We start from the raw sequence: 14,745 nt of genomic DNA, 5'->3' as shown, positions 1-14,745 counted from the left end.
TTTCTCTTCTATACAGACATCTTTGAAATTGTTACATAGGTGTTATTATACACCTTTACGCCTTCATAGATTGAAACCCTCCACGTTGCATCTTTGCTTTAGGGGATGCCGTAATGATGCTGATCTTTGGCAGGCTTGTCCCAATGTCCAAGCTTTTTGGGGTAGAATCTGTAATTGTATACTACAGGTTACCTCACTACCATCCCCGGTAGACCCCTCAGTTTTTCTCTTGAAGAACAAATCACCCAAAGCTTACTATCCCAAACATAGGTTTGTTCAGCTGTGGTTTCCCTGGCTAAGAAGCACATGGCGGCAAACTGGAAGACCTCCTCACTTTTCCAATGACAAAGTATTTAAGAACCTGATTAATACTATGTTGCATATTGTTATATTAGCAAAATTAAAAATATAAACTTCTTCAAAATTTGAGGTCCGTGGATAGATTGGCAGGATAATCAGCGTCTCTCCTATGTTCTCCATTCTTTCTTTTTTTTTTTCTTCTTTTCTCTTTTCAAACTCAGAGCACCTTAGACCAGTCTCCAGAGCACCTTAGACCAGTCTCATTCTCCATTCTTTCTGACCTCCCTGGTGTACAAGTTGTTTTAATCTTACATGATTTACATATTGTGGGAAGTGTATTAACCCTGTAGAAGTGATGGCATTAATTCTATGAGCTGGCCCTTGGAGGACTTATTTGATTTTGTTGTTCTATACCTCATTTGACAGCAGTATGTACGACCCATGAGCAAGCCTCTTTCTCTACCCCTTTTCTCTGTTTTTTTTTTTGCTTTTTGGCATTAATCTTCTTGTTCATATATTATATTCTGCTGATTATATTGGTTTCTATGTATTTCTATATTAAAGTAAACACTGCGCCACAATCTGTATATTACACATATATCTACTGTTCAACAATTGCTGGGATCGCTGCAGAAAGTCCAATTTGGAATAAAACGTTGTGTAGAAGACTGCTGCGCTCTCCAGACCTGTAATAACACATAAGCTCCACATAGGGTAATATTGTATAGTCAGTGCAGTTTCTCCACACCACCAGTGACTTGTGCACCCCAGATGAAAAATTCTTAATACTCCCGCTTCCCCTTTTCCTAAATGCTCACCAGATGTATACCACCCCAGCTTTCAGGTGGATCTTAGGCAGCAATTAGTAAGCAGCTATCTTAACTCCGTAGAGGAAATAAAAGGAACTCCACATAGGGTAATACAGTTCAGGTAACAAGACAACTTATACAGCACTCCCTTCAAATTCCACAGCGTCACCAGGTGAATGTGTCACTCCACACTGCAAGCCACACTTCTCACCAGATGCAACCCACCTCTCAACTCAGGTGGAAAATGCGTTTAGTTTGCTTCCAATCAAGCCACGGATGATGCCTCTTTAAAGGTAATTCTTTTAATCCAAGATAAAAAAACTCCATAAAAAGATATAAAACAATAGAAAGCCACATAGCGTAATATTGTCATATAAGATAGCCTCTGTGCGCTCAATACATCACACTTATGCGTCCAGAGTTTAAGTCAGCGTGTCACAAAGTAAGCATGCCAATGCCCATCCAGGGTCCGGTGTGCTGCTTTGGTACCCGCGCTCTCAGCTGTCCGCGCTGTCCCGCTCCTTCCCCGGATCAAGGGTTTTCGGCCGGTCCGCTTCCTAGTGTGCGATCGACGTCAGGGCGGAGCTATGTCTGACGTCGATCGCACACTACGAAGCGGACCGGCCGGTCTACACTCTGGTGCACGGCGGAAAACCCTTGATCCGGGGAAGGAGCGGAGCGGGACAGCGCGGACAGCTGAGAGCGCGGGTACCAAAGCAGCACACCGGACCGCGGATGGGCATTGGCATGCTTACTTTGTGACACGCTGACTTAAACTCTGGACGCGTAAGTGTGATGTATTGAGCGCACAGAGGCTATCTTATATGACAATATTACGCTATGTGGCTTTCTATTGTTTTTTATCTTTTTATGAAGTTTTTTATCTTGGATTAAAAGAATTACCTTTAAAGAGGTATCATCCGTGGCTTGATTGGAAGCAAACTAAACGCATTTTCCACCTAAGTTGAGAGGTGGGCTGCATCTGGTGAGAAGTGTGGATTGCAGTGTGGAGTGACACATTCACCTGGTGACACTGTGGAATTTGAAGGGAGTGCTGTATAAGTTGTCTTGTTACCTGAACTGTATTACCCTATGTGGAGTTCCTTTTATTTCCTCTACAGAGTTAAGAGAGCTGCTTACTAATTGCTGCCTAAGATCCACCTGAAAGCTGGGGTGGTATACATCTGGTGAGCATTTAGGAAAAGGGGAAGCGGGAGTATTAAGAATTTTTATTGGCCGACTTAGAATGCTGTATTGCAGTAAGGGAATGGCGGGCTAGGAATTCTGTGTTCCCGATGACTTTCCTGGACCTCCCGGTCATGGCAGGAGAGGTGCCCATGCCCTTTTCCTGTCAGGACTTCCCTTCAGTGAACCAAATTAGGGCATTCTTTCAGGCTGCGAAGCAAAGCTCACTCTGAGCACTCTGCCACCGCACATGCACCTCCTACAAGTCTTTAATGGTTGCCCCATTTGATTCCCAGCTCCAGAGATATCGGGCGTTTTTTCAGAATTGAGGCCTAGTCGACCTGCTGAAGCCGGGGCCCAAATTTATGGCTGCAGCCCTCACGTGGGGGTGGTCGGCACAGAGCTCTGGTGGGTTGAAGATTATGCTCAGTCAGGAGTTTGAAGGGGGCTTCTAAAAAGGTGGCCAGGGTTTGCAAGGGTCCCTTGTGTTTCAGCTTAGTATGGAGCAGTGTCCTTGCAGCCAGTCTCGGAGTGCAGATCAAAGATGCTGGGGTGCACAATGGAGCTCTAGTGGTCCTATTCTGTCTCCCAGGAATGGTACGGGATCAGGTTTTAAACTAGATGGGCCTGTGTAGAGCAGATTGCAGCGGGAGCTCTCTCAGAAGCAACCATCTGCCGTTGTGCCAGGCCACACCCACATACCGTGTGTGTGTGTATATATGTATATGTACACACACACACACACACACACTTCTGCCCATAATTATTCATTCATACCCCTCTCAAATTTTGATTTAAAGTTACTTTTATTCAACCAGCAAGTAATTTTTTGACAGGAAATTACATAGCTGTCTCCCAAAAGATAATAAGACGATGTACAAGAGGAATTATTGTCGGAAAAAAAACATTTACTCACACTTTACCCAGAGGGCTGAAGCCAATATGTACCCCCTAAAAATGGTTATAGTTAATAACCTTAAAACTCATTAGTAGCTGGGTGCCTAAGTCCGTGCTACCCCTACTTTTGAAAAACGTGTTCTGAACATGGATGCAAACTCATGTGTTGCCTTTTGATATAGTAGAGTGTAGCTATTTTGCCATAGAAAAAAAACATTTCTCAGCTTTTATTTCCATTTGAGCTAAAAGTGTCCAGTCCAAAATTATTCATACCCTTCTCAATAATCCATAGAAAAGCCTTTATTAGCTATTACTTCCTTATTAGCACCTTATTAGCACCTTCCTATCTAATCTATACTGCAGGCTGGCACCTATCTCTGCCTGTTCAGTAAGCCAGCACCTATTTCAGTAAGGAGTTTCTTGGGCAAGTCTCCTTAACACTGCTGCTGCCTACTGAGTGCGCTCTAGTGGCTGCCTCGCAAGCGCTTTGAGTCCGACAGGAGAAAGGCGCTATACAAATACTGCTATTATTATTATTATTATTATTATTACAGCAATAAACCCTTCCTATAATTGCAGACCAGCTTTTTGCATGTTTCCACGTGTATTTTTGCCTATTCATTTTTACCAATGAGCTCGAAATCTTTCAGGTTGGAGGGTCTTCTTCCCATCATTCTGATCTTTAGCTTCCTCCACAGATTTTCAATTGGGTTCAAGTCAGGACTCTGACTGGGCCACTCCAAAACGTTAATGTTGTTGTCTGCTAACCACTTCTTCACCACTTTTGCTGTGTGTTTTGGGTCATTGTCATGCTGAAATATCCATTGGTGGACAAGGCCAAGTTTCTCTGCAGACTACCTGATGATGTCGTTTAGAATCCTCTTGTAATACTCTTTTTTCACTGCCGTTAACTGTGATTAGGTTCCCTGGTCCATTGGCTGAAAAAACAACCTCAAAGCATTAGGCTCCTACCACCATGTTTGACAGTGGGGATGGTGTTCTTTGGGTTGAAGGCTTCTACTTTTTTTTACGCCAAATGAAGAAAACTTCATTGTGACCAAACAATTCACTATTTGTCACAGAAGACCAGAAGTCTTCTTCTTTGTCCAGATGAGCATTTGCAAAGCCCAAGTGAGCTTCTGTGTGCCTTATCTGGAGAAGTGGCATCCTTCTTGCTCTGCATCAGTGGAACCCAGCAGTATGCAGTGTACGTTGGATTATTTGCCTTGAGACATTGCCACCAGCAGAGCCCAGATTCACCAGGGAGGCCTTGATGGCGATCCTTGGATTCTTTTTCCCCTTTCTCACTATCCTGGCCAGCACAGGTGTCACTTTTGGCTTCCGACCATGTCCTCTGAGATTTTCCACCGTCCAGAACATCTTGTATTTTTTGCAATGGATACAGAGGCGCCAGCAGAATAAAAAAACATGAACCATTATAAAAACAGTAAAATCAGAGGGGTAAGGGTGGACTTACCTCCCCAGAAGGTCAAACACAACCAATGTGATTGGTAAAGACAACATTTAATTTGTACTCCAAATTAAACAATTGCAACGCGTTTCGCGGGTCTCACGCCCGCTTCCTCAGGCAAAATACAAAAAGGAGTAACTGCAATACAAAAATAAAAACCATGTACAATATATAACAACATTATCCACATAAAAAGTTTTTCCCATGAAATTCAAAAACTGCTCAAAGCAGTATAACAGTCTAAAAACAGTATCCCAGACCTATCTCTCCAACAAGAAACCTACAGTGGCTTGCAAAAGTATTTGGCCCCCTTGAAGTTTTCCACATTTTGTCACATTACTGCCACAAACATGAATCAATTTTATTGGAATTGCACATGACAGACCAATACAAAGTGGTGTACACGTGAGAAGTGGAATGAAAATCATACATGATTCCAAACATTTTTTTAAAAATAACTGCAAAGTGGGGTGTGCGTAATTATTCAGCCCCCTGAGTCAATACTTTGTAGAACCACCTTTTGCTGCAATTACAGCTGCCAGTCTTTTAGGGCATGTCTCTACCAGCTTTGCACATCTAAAGACTGAAATCCTTGCCCATTCTTCTTTGCTAAACAGCTCCAGCTCAGTCAGATTAGATAGACAGCGTTCGTGAACAGCAGTTTTCAGATCTTGCCACAGATTCTCGATTGGATTTAGATCTGGACTTTGACTGGGCCATTCTAACACATGGATATGTTTTGTTTTAAACCATTCCCTTTTTGTCCTGGCTTTATGTTTAGGGTCGTTGTCCTGCTGGAAGACGAACCTCCGCCCCAGTCTCAAGTGTTTTGCAGACTCCAAGAGGTTTTCTTCCAAGATTGCCCTGTATTTGGCTCCATCCATATTCCCATCAACTCTGACCAGCTTCCCTGTCCCTGCTGAAGAGAAGCACCCCCAGAGCATAATGCTGCCACCACCATATTTGACAGTGGGGATGGTGTGTTCAGAGTGATGTGCAGTGTTAGTTTTACGCCACACATAGCGTTTTGCATTTTGGCCAAAAAGTTTCATTTTGGTCCCATCTGACCAGAGCACCTTCTTCCACATTTGTAAAAACAAAACAGAGGACACCGAGAGCCCAATAGTGCAATATTGTCTGGTGAGCTCAATATATAAAATAATGTCAAAGGTTCTTATACTCACAAAGGTGGGTTACCATCAGGCAACCACTTGACAGGCAGGTGGGGAGTATTAGTACCTGACCCCACTCAGGTATAAAAGTCTCTCTCTGTAGATAGGAAAATGGGGAAAGAACCCCTCCACCAGGGGTGGACTTAATAGTGCTGTAATATGTACGAACAGAGGCGCCAAGCAGAGTAAAACAATGTTCTAAAAATGATAAAAAGAGGGAAGTCGAGGTGGACTTACCTCCCTCTGGTAGTGGACATATACTCAAATGCAGAGTAAAGATATATATACAATTTATTCACAACTCCATAAAATCGCAACACGTTTCGCGGTCAACAGTCCCGCTTCATCAGGCAGTATAGGAGCATAAAAAACTGGTTCAGGTCCATAAAGCGTGTGAGCGCCTCACGCTTTATGGACCCGAACCAGTTTTTTATGCTCCTATACTGCCTGATGAAGCGGGACTGTTGACCGCGAAACGCGTTGCGATTTTATGGAGTTGTGAATAAATTGTATATATATCTTTACTCTGCATTTGAGTATATGTCCACTACCAGAGGGAGGTAAGTCCACCTCGACTTCCCTCTTTTTATCATTTTTAGAACATTGTTTTACTCTGCTTGGCGCCTCTGTTCGTAAATATTACAGCACCTTCTTCCACATGTTTGCTGTGTCACCCACATGGCTTGTGGCAAACTGCAAACGGGACTTCTTATGCTTTTCTGTTAACAATGGCTTTCTTCTTTTATATTTCAGAAAGGTGTATGCGCTCAATACGGTACCACAGGGTCGTTCCCCGCTTCACAATTTAGCAGTTCCAGTTCAATGGATAAGGCCAGACAGTAACTGTTCCCATCCACTTGGTGGTACGTGTCTCCGTTGTGTCTTTATCAGTACCTCACAGAAACATGAAAGACAAAAAGGACCACAATAGTGTAATATGCCTTTAACCAGAATGCACCTCCACCTCTATCTCAGAGAGATCCCCTATTGGATATCCACAAAACAGTATTGCCAACTGCTCACCAGATGGGAATGCTGCCCAGTTACAAACAGCTCACAACGCTCATGTCATACTCCACATGTCCTCCTCTGGGCTGTTCCGTTCACCCTCAACGACTCATTGGTGGGTATTGCCAGACTCTTTGGCTGCTCAATCACAAACAGCGCTCTCACATGTGGTAGTTTCACCAAACAATCAGATCCTGGATCCTTTCCCCAGCATAAAAACCGTCCTCCTTAAAAACTAAACATACGCTTCCATAGCGCAATAAAAGACTTTTTAATAGGTTAAAAAATGTGATATCACACTCACGTTTCCTCAGTATTAAAACAGCATTGTACAGATTATTTCAGCGTCCTGGAAGCAGTTCTCTAGACCTCCGTGTGTCGTCCTAAGCTCCGCCCAACGCGTTTCGTCACATGGACTCATCAGGGGCTACTGATAGGACGGCACACCGGAGGTTTTATCATCATAGTTCTCCAATCACCATCAGCGCTGTTTGCAGCCTGTGTCTTGCGTAAACACTCCCGTCCACTTAGGGACTACAGTCCCCAGAATCCTCATGTCCCCACCCACCTGACTATCCGTGTCTCCAATAGGAGACCTTTCCGGCATACGACCTAACCAAACTACATTACCCATAGTGCTAAGCTCTAGCACAGTACCCTCCCTTCACTCCCGGCTTCATTGAGAAGTCCACGCCCCTTGGTTCCTACAGCGGCTTTCCGCCCACTGGCTTCCAACAACGCTGATGTATTGACGTCCAGGAGCGCCCTCTGAGTTGGCTTACCACGATCCTCCTCCCATCTAACCATAAACTCCGCCTCTCGTACCTCTATGTATGTTAACCCTTATCCTCCATACCCGCGCAAGCCATTGACACCGAGAGGAGTCTCTAGGTGTTTTAGCAGGGGCACACATGCCCCTGCTATCTATGAGGTCTGAAGCGAGATTTATTCTTGCTTCAGACTCCCTTTAAAGAAGGCTTCATCATCAGCCCTCATCATAGCATTTTTAAACAATTAATACAATTAATTAGCATATTCAAAATTAGCATATCTATTGTTGGTGCTGTAGGAGTTATCAATAATTTTGGAATACTTTAAAGTTTAGGGGCGTTTCAGAGCAGGTACAGGAGCACGAGCTAAAGCACTTTCTGCAGAACCTCACCAAAGCCCTCTTGCCAGATACTACGGAGATCGAGTTAACCATCGACAGAGCACACCGTCTCCCTAAACCTCCCTTCTTAGCAGACTCTGTACCCAGAGACGTGATCACTAGATTCATGTTTTATCACGTCAAAGAAGGCATTGTACAAACAGCAAGGAAAGAAGGCTCAATGCCTGAGCAATACAAAAATATACAGATCTATGCAGACCTCTCTGCAGCTACGCTGAGACTTAGAAAGGACTTACAGCCCTTCACAAAAGCCCTGCAGCAACTCCAGATCCCATATAATTGGGGCTTCCCTACTAAGCTGAGATTTTCGCACAAAAATAAGAAATATGTAATTGCAAATCCGGAGGCTGGCCTGACCTTATTCAAGCAACTACGCATCAAGTGCAAGCGCTGCCACCGGCACACAGGCAGCCCTCCAAAGCAACCAGAGCTACATCTGATTGGAGCAACCAACCCCATCGCTGACACTTTACAACTTTCCGGCACATGGGTGTGCAAAATAATTCTGCCGCCAAGCTGTTCTTCAGACGTTCTTTACTTGTTATATACCCCCCCCCCCCCACTACAGTTAGTGGACAGTGAACTATGTCTCACTACTGCCAATACCACGGTATTGAGTCGATTAGCGGGAAGGGTTTCCCTTCTAGATCTAATCAGTGTTCTACATTTAGTTTGTTAAGTTGGTTTAATGCATTGTTTTTCTATGTATGCCTATGGATCATTATGTGGGTAACTGTATGCTCTAGATTAGAGTACTAGGGGGTACTACACCGGGGGTGGAGCTCAAAACTACATCTAGTTTTTTCAAATTTGAATCACCATGCCACTAAAAATTTCATCACTTAATGTTCGGGGGCTAAATTCTCCATATAGGCGACATCTCCTGTGGAAGATGGCAAAGATGCAAAAATCCCAAATCCTTTTTGCACAGGAGACTCACCTGCTGGGGAAGGATACTCACTTGTGTGCTCACCCTGATTTCCCGTTGATATACCATAGTTCATTCACCAAAAAAAAAGAGGGGTTATGATGGCCCTCCATCAAGACCTAAAAGTCACTCCCACCTCGGTAACCATCGATCCCAATGGTAGATATATCATTTTTACAGGAGTTATTAATGACGAGCCTATGACGCTAGTCGCACTATATGCACCAAACACAGGTCAGAAAGCTTTCATACAGAAGTTATGCACTAAAGCTAAGGCATGTCAATTGGGCCGGCTATTACTGGGAGGCAACTTTAATGTTTGTCCAGCAAAAATGGATCACTCACGTAAAGCACCCCAGCAGGTAATGGATAAACTATTACACTGGAACGACCTTTTCAATCCCTGGCGGACGCTACACGCCTCGGAACGTGACTACACTTATTTCTTGAGTGTACATAAAATACATTCAAGAATAGATCTATTTCTGACTGACAAACTCCTCCTACAATCAGTAATGGACGCATCTAATGACAATAAGCTTTGGTCTGACCACGTTCCATCCATATCGTATTAAAAGACAACCTAACTTCACAAAAGCCTTATCTATGGAGACTCCATACCTCCCTCCTAACAAACCCCAAATTCTTAGAAACCCTGATCAAAGAAAGCCAAGAATTTATAACTATTAATCGCACTCCTGAGATAAAAACCTCTACCATATGGGCAGCATTCAAAGCCTTTGCGAGAGGAATCCTAATCAGGCAGGGCGCAATCCAGAAAAGGGAGAGACTCGCCAAACTTAACAACCTGCTTAGCCTGATTCAGAGCCAGGAGAAGCTGCACAAACAGAATCCATCGGTGCAGCTGGAAATACAGCTCTTCCAATTGAGATATGAGCTCCAGGTTTTAATGAAGTCCAATTGTGAATTTAATATCCAGAAAGCTAAACTAAATTCCTACTTCCAGGGTAATAAAGCAGGGGTGTATCTAGCTAAATTTATAAAACAAAAACGGGTTAAAGCAAAAATCCACTCGCTAATAGATTCATCAACTGGTCAGACAGTATATAATCCTAAGCAGATAGCAGACCTTTTCTGCGACTACTACGCCAGGCTATATAATATCAAGGACGACAGCAGTACAGCCCAACCAAATGAATAAACCATCTCCTCCTTTTTTAGCTCAATTCAGTTACCTGCCCTGACTACTACTCAACTAGAGCAGTTAAATCGCCCCTTCTCAGAAGAGGAAATTATCAAAACTATGAAATCCCTGAAACGGAATAAAGCCCCAGGCCTGGACGGGTTTGCTGGAGAGTTCTTCCTGGCTCTGAACCAGTCTATCTCCCCTTTGCTGGCAGACCACTTCCAGGAGTTCGCCCAGTCAGGTCATATCCCAGCGGAGTATTTGGAAGCTACGATTATAGTAATACCAAAACAAGGGAAAGATTCCACTAACACATCCAATTACAGGCCCATTTCCTTACTGAACTCAGACGTGAACTATGTGCAAAATTGCTGGCGAACAGATTGATGGAAGTAACCTCTTTACTGCTGGCTCAAGATCAAGTGGGCTTCACTAGAGGGTGTGAAGCATCTGACGCCACTAGACGTATGCTAAATATTTTGGGACGCATTGAGCTCTGTCGAACGCCTTCGCTGCTACTAACATTGAATGCGGAGAAGGCGTTCGACAGAGTTCACTGGGGTTTTCTCAAAGCCACACTGGATAAATTTGGGTTCGCGGGACCGGTTTTATCAGCCATAATGGCCTTGTACACCGCCCCATCTGCCAGAGTTAACGCGGCAGGCTTTATCTCAAAACCATTCTCCATAACAAATGGCACCTGCCAAGGATGCCCTCTGTCCCCGATATTATTTGTTTTGTTGATGGAAACCATTGCCCAGAAAATTAGAGCCAACTCGAACATATCGGGTATCGAACTGGGAGGCTTTAAACATGTAATCAGCATGTTTGCTGATGATGTTGCTCTAATCTTATCCAACCCCACTACTTCCCTTCCAGCCCTTACTACAAGAACTACAAAATTTCTCCTCGGCCTCACTATACAAGCTAAACCAAACAAAATCCTTTATCTTAGGATTAAACATTCCCCCTCAGTTAAAAGCTACTCTATCACAGCTGTACCCGTTCCCTTGGGCAGATGAGGCGGTGACATACTTGGGCATACAACTACCAGGTCAACTCTCCAAACTATTCAAATCTAATTACCTACCGCTACTGGAAAATACGCGGAAAGAATGCTCTGACATGTCCAAGGCGTGGTTATCTTGGTCAGGACGAATTGCGGCCTTTAAGCAGTTCCTCCTACCCAAGATTCTTTATGTTTTTCGAACTGTGCATATGCCAATCCCTAAAGCGTGGTTTACTGACATGAAAAAGTGCATTAACTTCTTTATATGGAAAAGGAAAAAAATTTGCACTTCATTTCAAATAATGACCTTACATAACAGAATGGGAGGAATGGGTCTCCCTAACTTAGACTTATACCACAAGGCCACATTGTTAGAAACAATACGTTATTGGTGGGCCCAGACTCCAGTGAAGCCATGGGTGATAATTGAATCCCACATCCTAAAAACAGACCTCAGACCTCTCCTAACCAGCATTCTAATGGGAGCAACCCCCCCCCCCCCCCCCCCATCCACCTTTCCGACTATCCAAGCTACTCTCAAAGCATGGGAAGCTTTCATAAATCATCCTTCCCCTCCAGGTGAAACAATACCAATTATCTCTTCTATTGCGGTCCTCGAACACCTTATACCAGACTTAAACTTGGTGGTTTGGAAGGCAGCGGGGATAACCCATTTGCATGATTTATTTTTCAATGGCCAACTCAAATCCTTCGCAGCACTCACCAGACAATTCTCTCTGCCCCAATCCCAACTATTCACCTATTACAGAATAGCACATCTGGCTAGAACAAAGGGCCTTCTCATACCCTCGATACAAGCTAGCATTGATACCATGCTAAACTATAAGGGCCTTCTCAAAGGTGGGACAACGACATGGTATAGAGCGATGAATACAACCCATCAGTCACCCCTTAAACGATACGCCGACGTGTGGTCCACGGACCTCCATAGTAATATAACAACGGAGTAACTCAATACAGCTAATAAGACCGTGATGTCCGTATCAAAGTGTAATACTCATTGGGAGACTTCAAGAAAAATGTTATTTAGATGGTATATAACACCTAGACAAGCGGCGGTTTTCTCACCCAGCACTTCCTCCTTATGTTGGAAATGTAAGAGAAACATTGGTACTTTGGTACACATGCTTTTGGAATGCCCCATAGTTTCCCGTCTTTGGGCAAGTGTTGAAACCCTTATAAGGAATACCCTTTGGCCTAGTTTTATACTATCACCAGAATTAGCTCTACTCTGTGTGGGTGCTAGTGAACTGCCCAAAAATCATAGATACCTCATCTGCCATATTATCTTCAGTGCTCAACATCTAATCCTCTTAAACTGGAAGTCAGATGATGAACTTCCTACATCCCTTCTTTTAGGTAACACTAAACTGAATCTAAAAATGGAATATAAGATCAGAGGCAGACTAAACATCAATAGAGAGAATCTCTGTATCCCTGACACATGGCAACACTCGAAGGATTATGCCCCGCTACCCACATTATAGTTTTAGTTTAAGAGAGACTTTCCCCGGGACAGACAGACCCCCCCCCCCCCCCCCTCTCTCCAAGACCAGCTACCCACTAGATACAAAACCAACACTTAATATCCACAATAAAGGGCATACTTTATAATGTAAGATGCAGTTAAGTAAACATATAGTTAGTTGAGGTCTCAGTTAGACCTAAGTTTGATGGTTATTATGGTTATTAGGTTTATCTATGTATACATGCTTAAGTGATTTTTATCTCTCTAGATGTTAACAATAAGTAATAGATTGAACGGTCAATTATAGCTGAGAAGATGACAGGTTTACAGCTTCTGCTTTGTTGTTGGTTTCGGCCGACTGAAGACACCAAAGCTTGGACATATGGAAGAGGAACGGCCATTGGATACCGATATGGTCATGTAAATTCCAATGGACTTTACTCATACATAGGAGAACTTTCCTGTCCTGCCTTGCTTACTGTTAATATATGTCAATGCTTCAGATGTAAAATTGTTCTATGATCAATAAAAAAAATTCTATTGATAAAAAAAAAAAAAGAAATGTTGAAATGGCCAGGTATAGGTAATTTAGTGCATAGTACTGTATCTTTTTTTCTGGCTTGCTTATCTACACTGGAAAGAAATTACTATACAAATCAATACACAAATAGTTATACATAAAAAAGGGGGGGGGGGAGAAAAACCCTCTGCAATAAAATACATAAAAATGCATTAGTCTGAGTGGGGACAGGCTTGTTTTCCCCATATGCGCAAAGAGTGGTTGCCTGACACTTGGCAACCCGTGTTTGTGAGTATATCTCTACTTGCTATTACATTAATATCATCAATAATACACTATTGGGGGCTCCCGGTTGTTGTTTTTTTCTGTTTCTGTTTTACATATCTTGTATTTTTTAATAATACTTTGCACTGCACTGTAGCCACTGAAACTGAAAAACATTTAGAAATGGCCTTGTAGCCCATTCCTGACTTGTGAGCAGCAACAATGCACAGCCATAGGTCCTTACTGAGCTCCTTTGTCTTAGCCATGATTGTCCACAAACCAACTGCAGAGAGCTGCTGTTGAATTGATTACAATAGCTGTTACCAATTAATCGGGTTAATTAGGATGCTTTCAGAACAGCTTGGACTATTTGGAATGGTGTAGAACTTTGGATTTTCCCACAGACTGTGACTGACTTGGACTGGACACTTTTTGCTCAAATGTAAATAAAAACGGAGAAATGTTTTTTTTTCCCAATAATGCCTTTTGTACATCGTCTTATTATCTTTTGGGAGACACCTATGTAATTTCCCATCAAAAAATGACTTGCTGGTTGAATAAAAGTAACTAAGTCAAAATTTGCCAGGGGTATGAATAATTATGGGTAGCACTGTATATATGTTCAAACATTTAATTTCAGTTATTACTACTGAGAGTGACTGGATTCCTATTACAGTTTATATCTTTTATTTATTTCTTTTCCAGATTTGCTCATTCTCTCCTCCTGTGTTGAAACCTTTGCCCGCTTCAGCCATGGCTGGAGACATAACAGATACAGGCGAGCTTTATTCTCCATTTGTAAGTAATATTTTCATTTTATATGTTTTCTGCCACAAGTACACATTTGATTTAGATTTTTGTTACAGTAATGTCTTTGTACTCATTCTAGAAGATCAGTGTCTTTTCTAAAGTGTGATGCCCCAAACTGTCTGATATTCCCACCTGTATGCCATTTATTTTATATGATCTACCATTGGTATGTCCATGGTGCATGACTTTACATTTATCAACATTACATTTTTATCTGCCATTTGCCTACCCATATGTCCATGTTATCAAGATCATGTTGTAATATGTCAGTATCTGTCTTAGAGCTGGTGCACACCAGAGCGGTTCTGGAGCCTTTATTAACCTCCTTGCCGGTCTAAAAAATCCGGCAAGGAGGCAGCGCCGCACATTTTTTAAATTTTTTTTTTAAATCATGTAGCGAGCCAAGGGCTCGCTACATGATAGCCGCTAAGCGGCGGCATCCCCCCACCCACTCCGATCGCCTTCGGCGATCAGAGTATGCAGGGAATCCCGTTGAGAACGGGATTTCCTGCAGGGCTTCCCCGGTCGCCATGGCGACGGGGCGGGATGACGTCACCGACGTCAT

At 43.1% G+C, this 14,745-nt stretch overlaps 1 protein-coding gene across 2 annotated transcripts in view; it reads left to right on the top strand.

Moving 5' to 3' along the window:
- TMEM104 (transmembrane protein 104) overlaps positions 1 to 14,745 on the top strand; it is a 312,500-nt gene that overhangs the window by 109,228 nt on the left and 188,527 nt on the right. Inside the window, exons 2-3 of one of the 2 annotated variants that reach the window (XM_068264518.1) lie at positions 6,588 to 6,697; positions 14,076 to 14,168. In XM_068264518.1, coding sequence (XP_068120619.1) covers positions 14,124 to 14,168 — 45 coding nt within the window. In that variant the 5' untranslated portion in view covers positions 6,588 to 6,697; positions 14,076 to 14,123. The remainder of the gene's footprint in view (positions 1 to 6,587; positions 6,698 to 14,075; positions 14,169 to 14,745) is intronic. The other variant, XM_068264517.1, reaches the window with a different exon arrangement.

Source organism: Hyperolius riggenbachi, chromosome 12 (assembly GCF_040937935.1).
Source record: "Hyperolius riggenbachi isolate aHypRig1 chromosome 12, aHypRig1.pri, whole genome shotgun sequence".
In the NCBI taxonomy this organism is placed as follows: Eukaryota; Metazoa; Chordata; class Amphibia; order Anura; family Hyperoliidae; genus Hyperolius; species Hyperolius riggenbachi.
The sequence above is the reverse complement of the archived record's forward strand: the minus strand, read 5'-3'. Positions and strand labels throughout refer to the sequence as shown.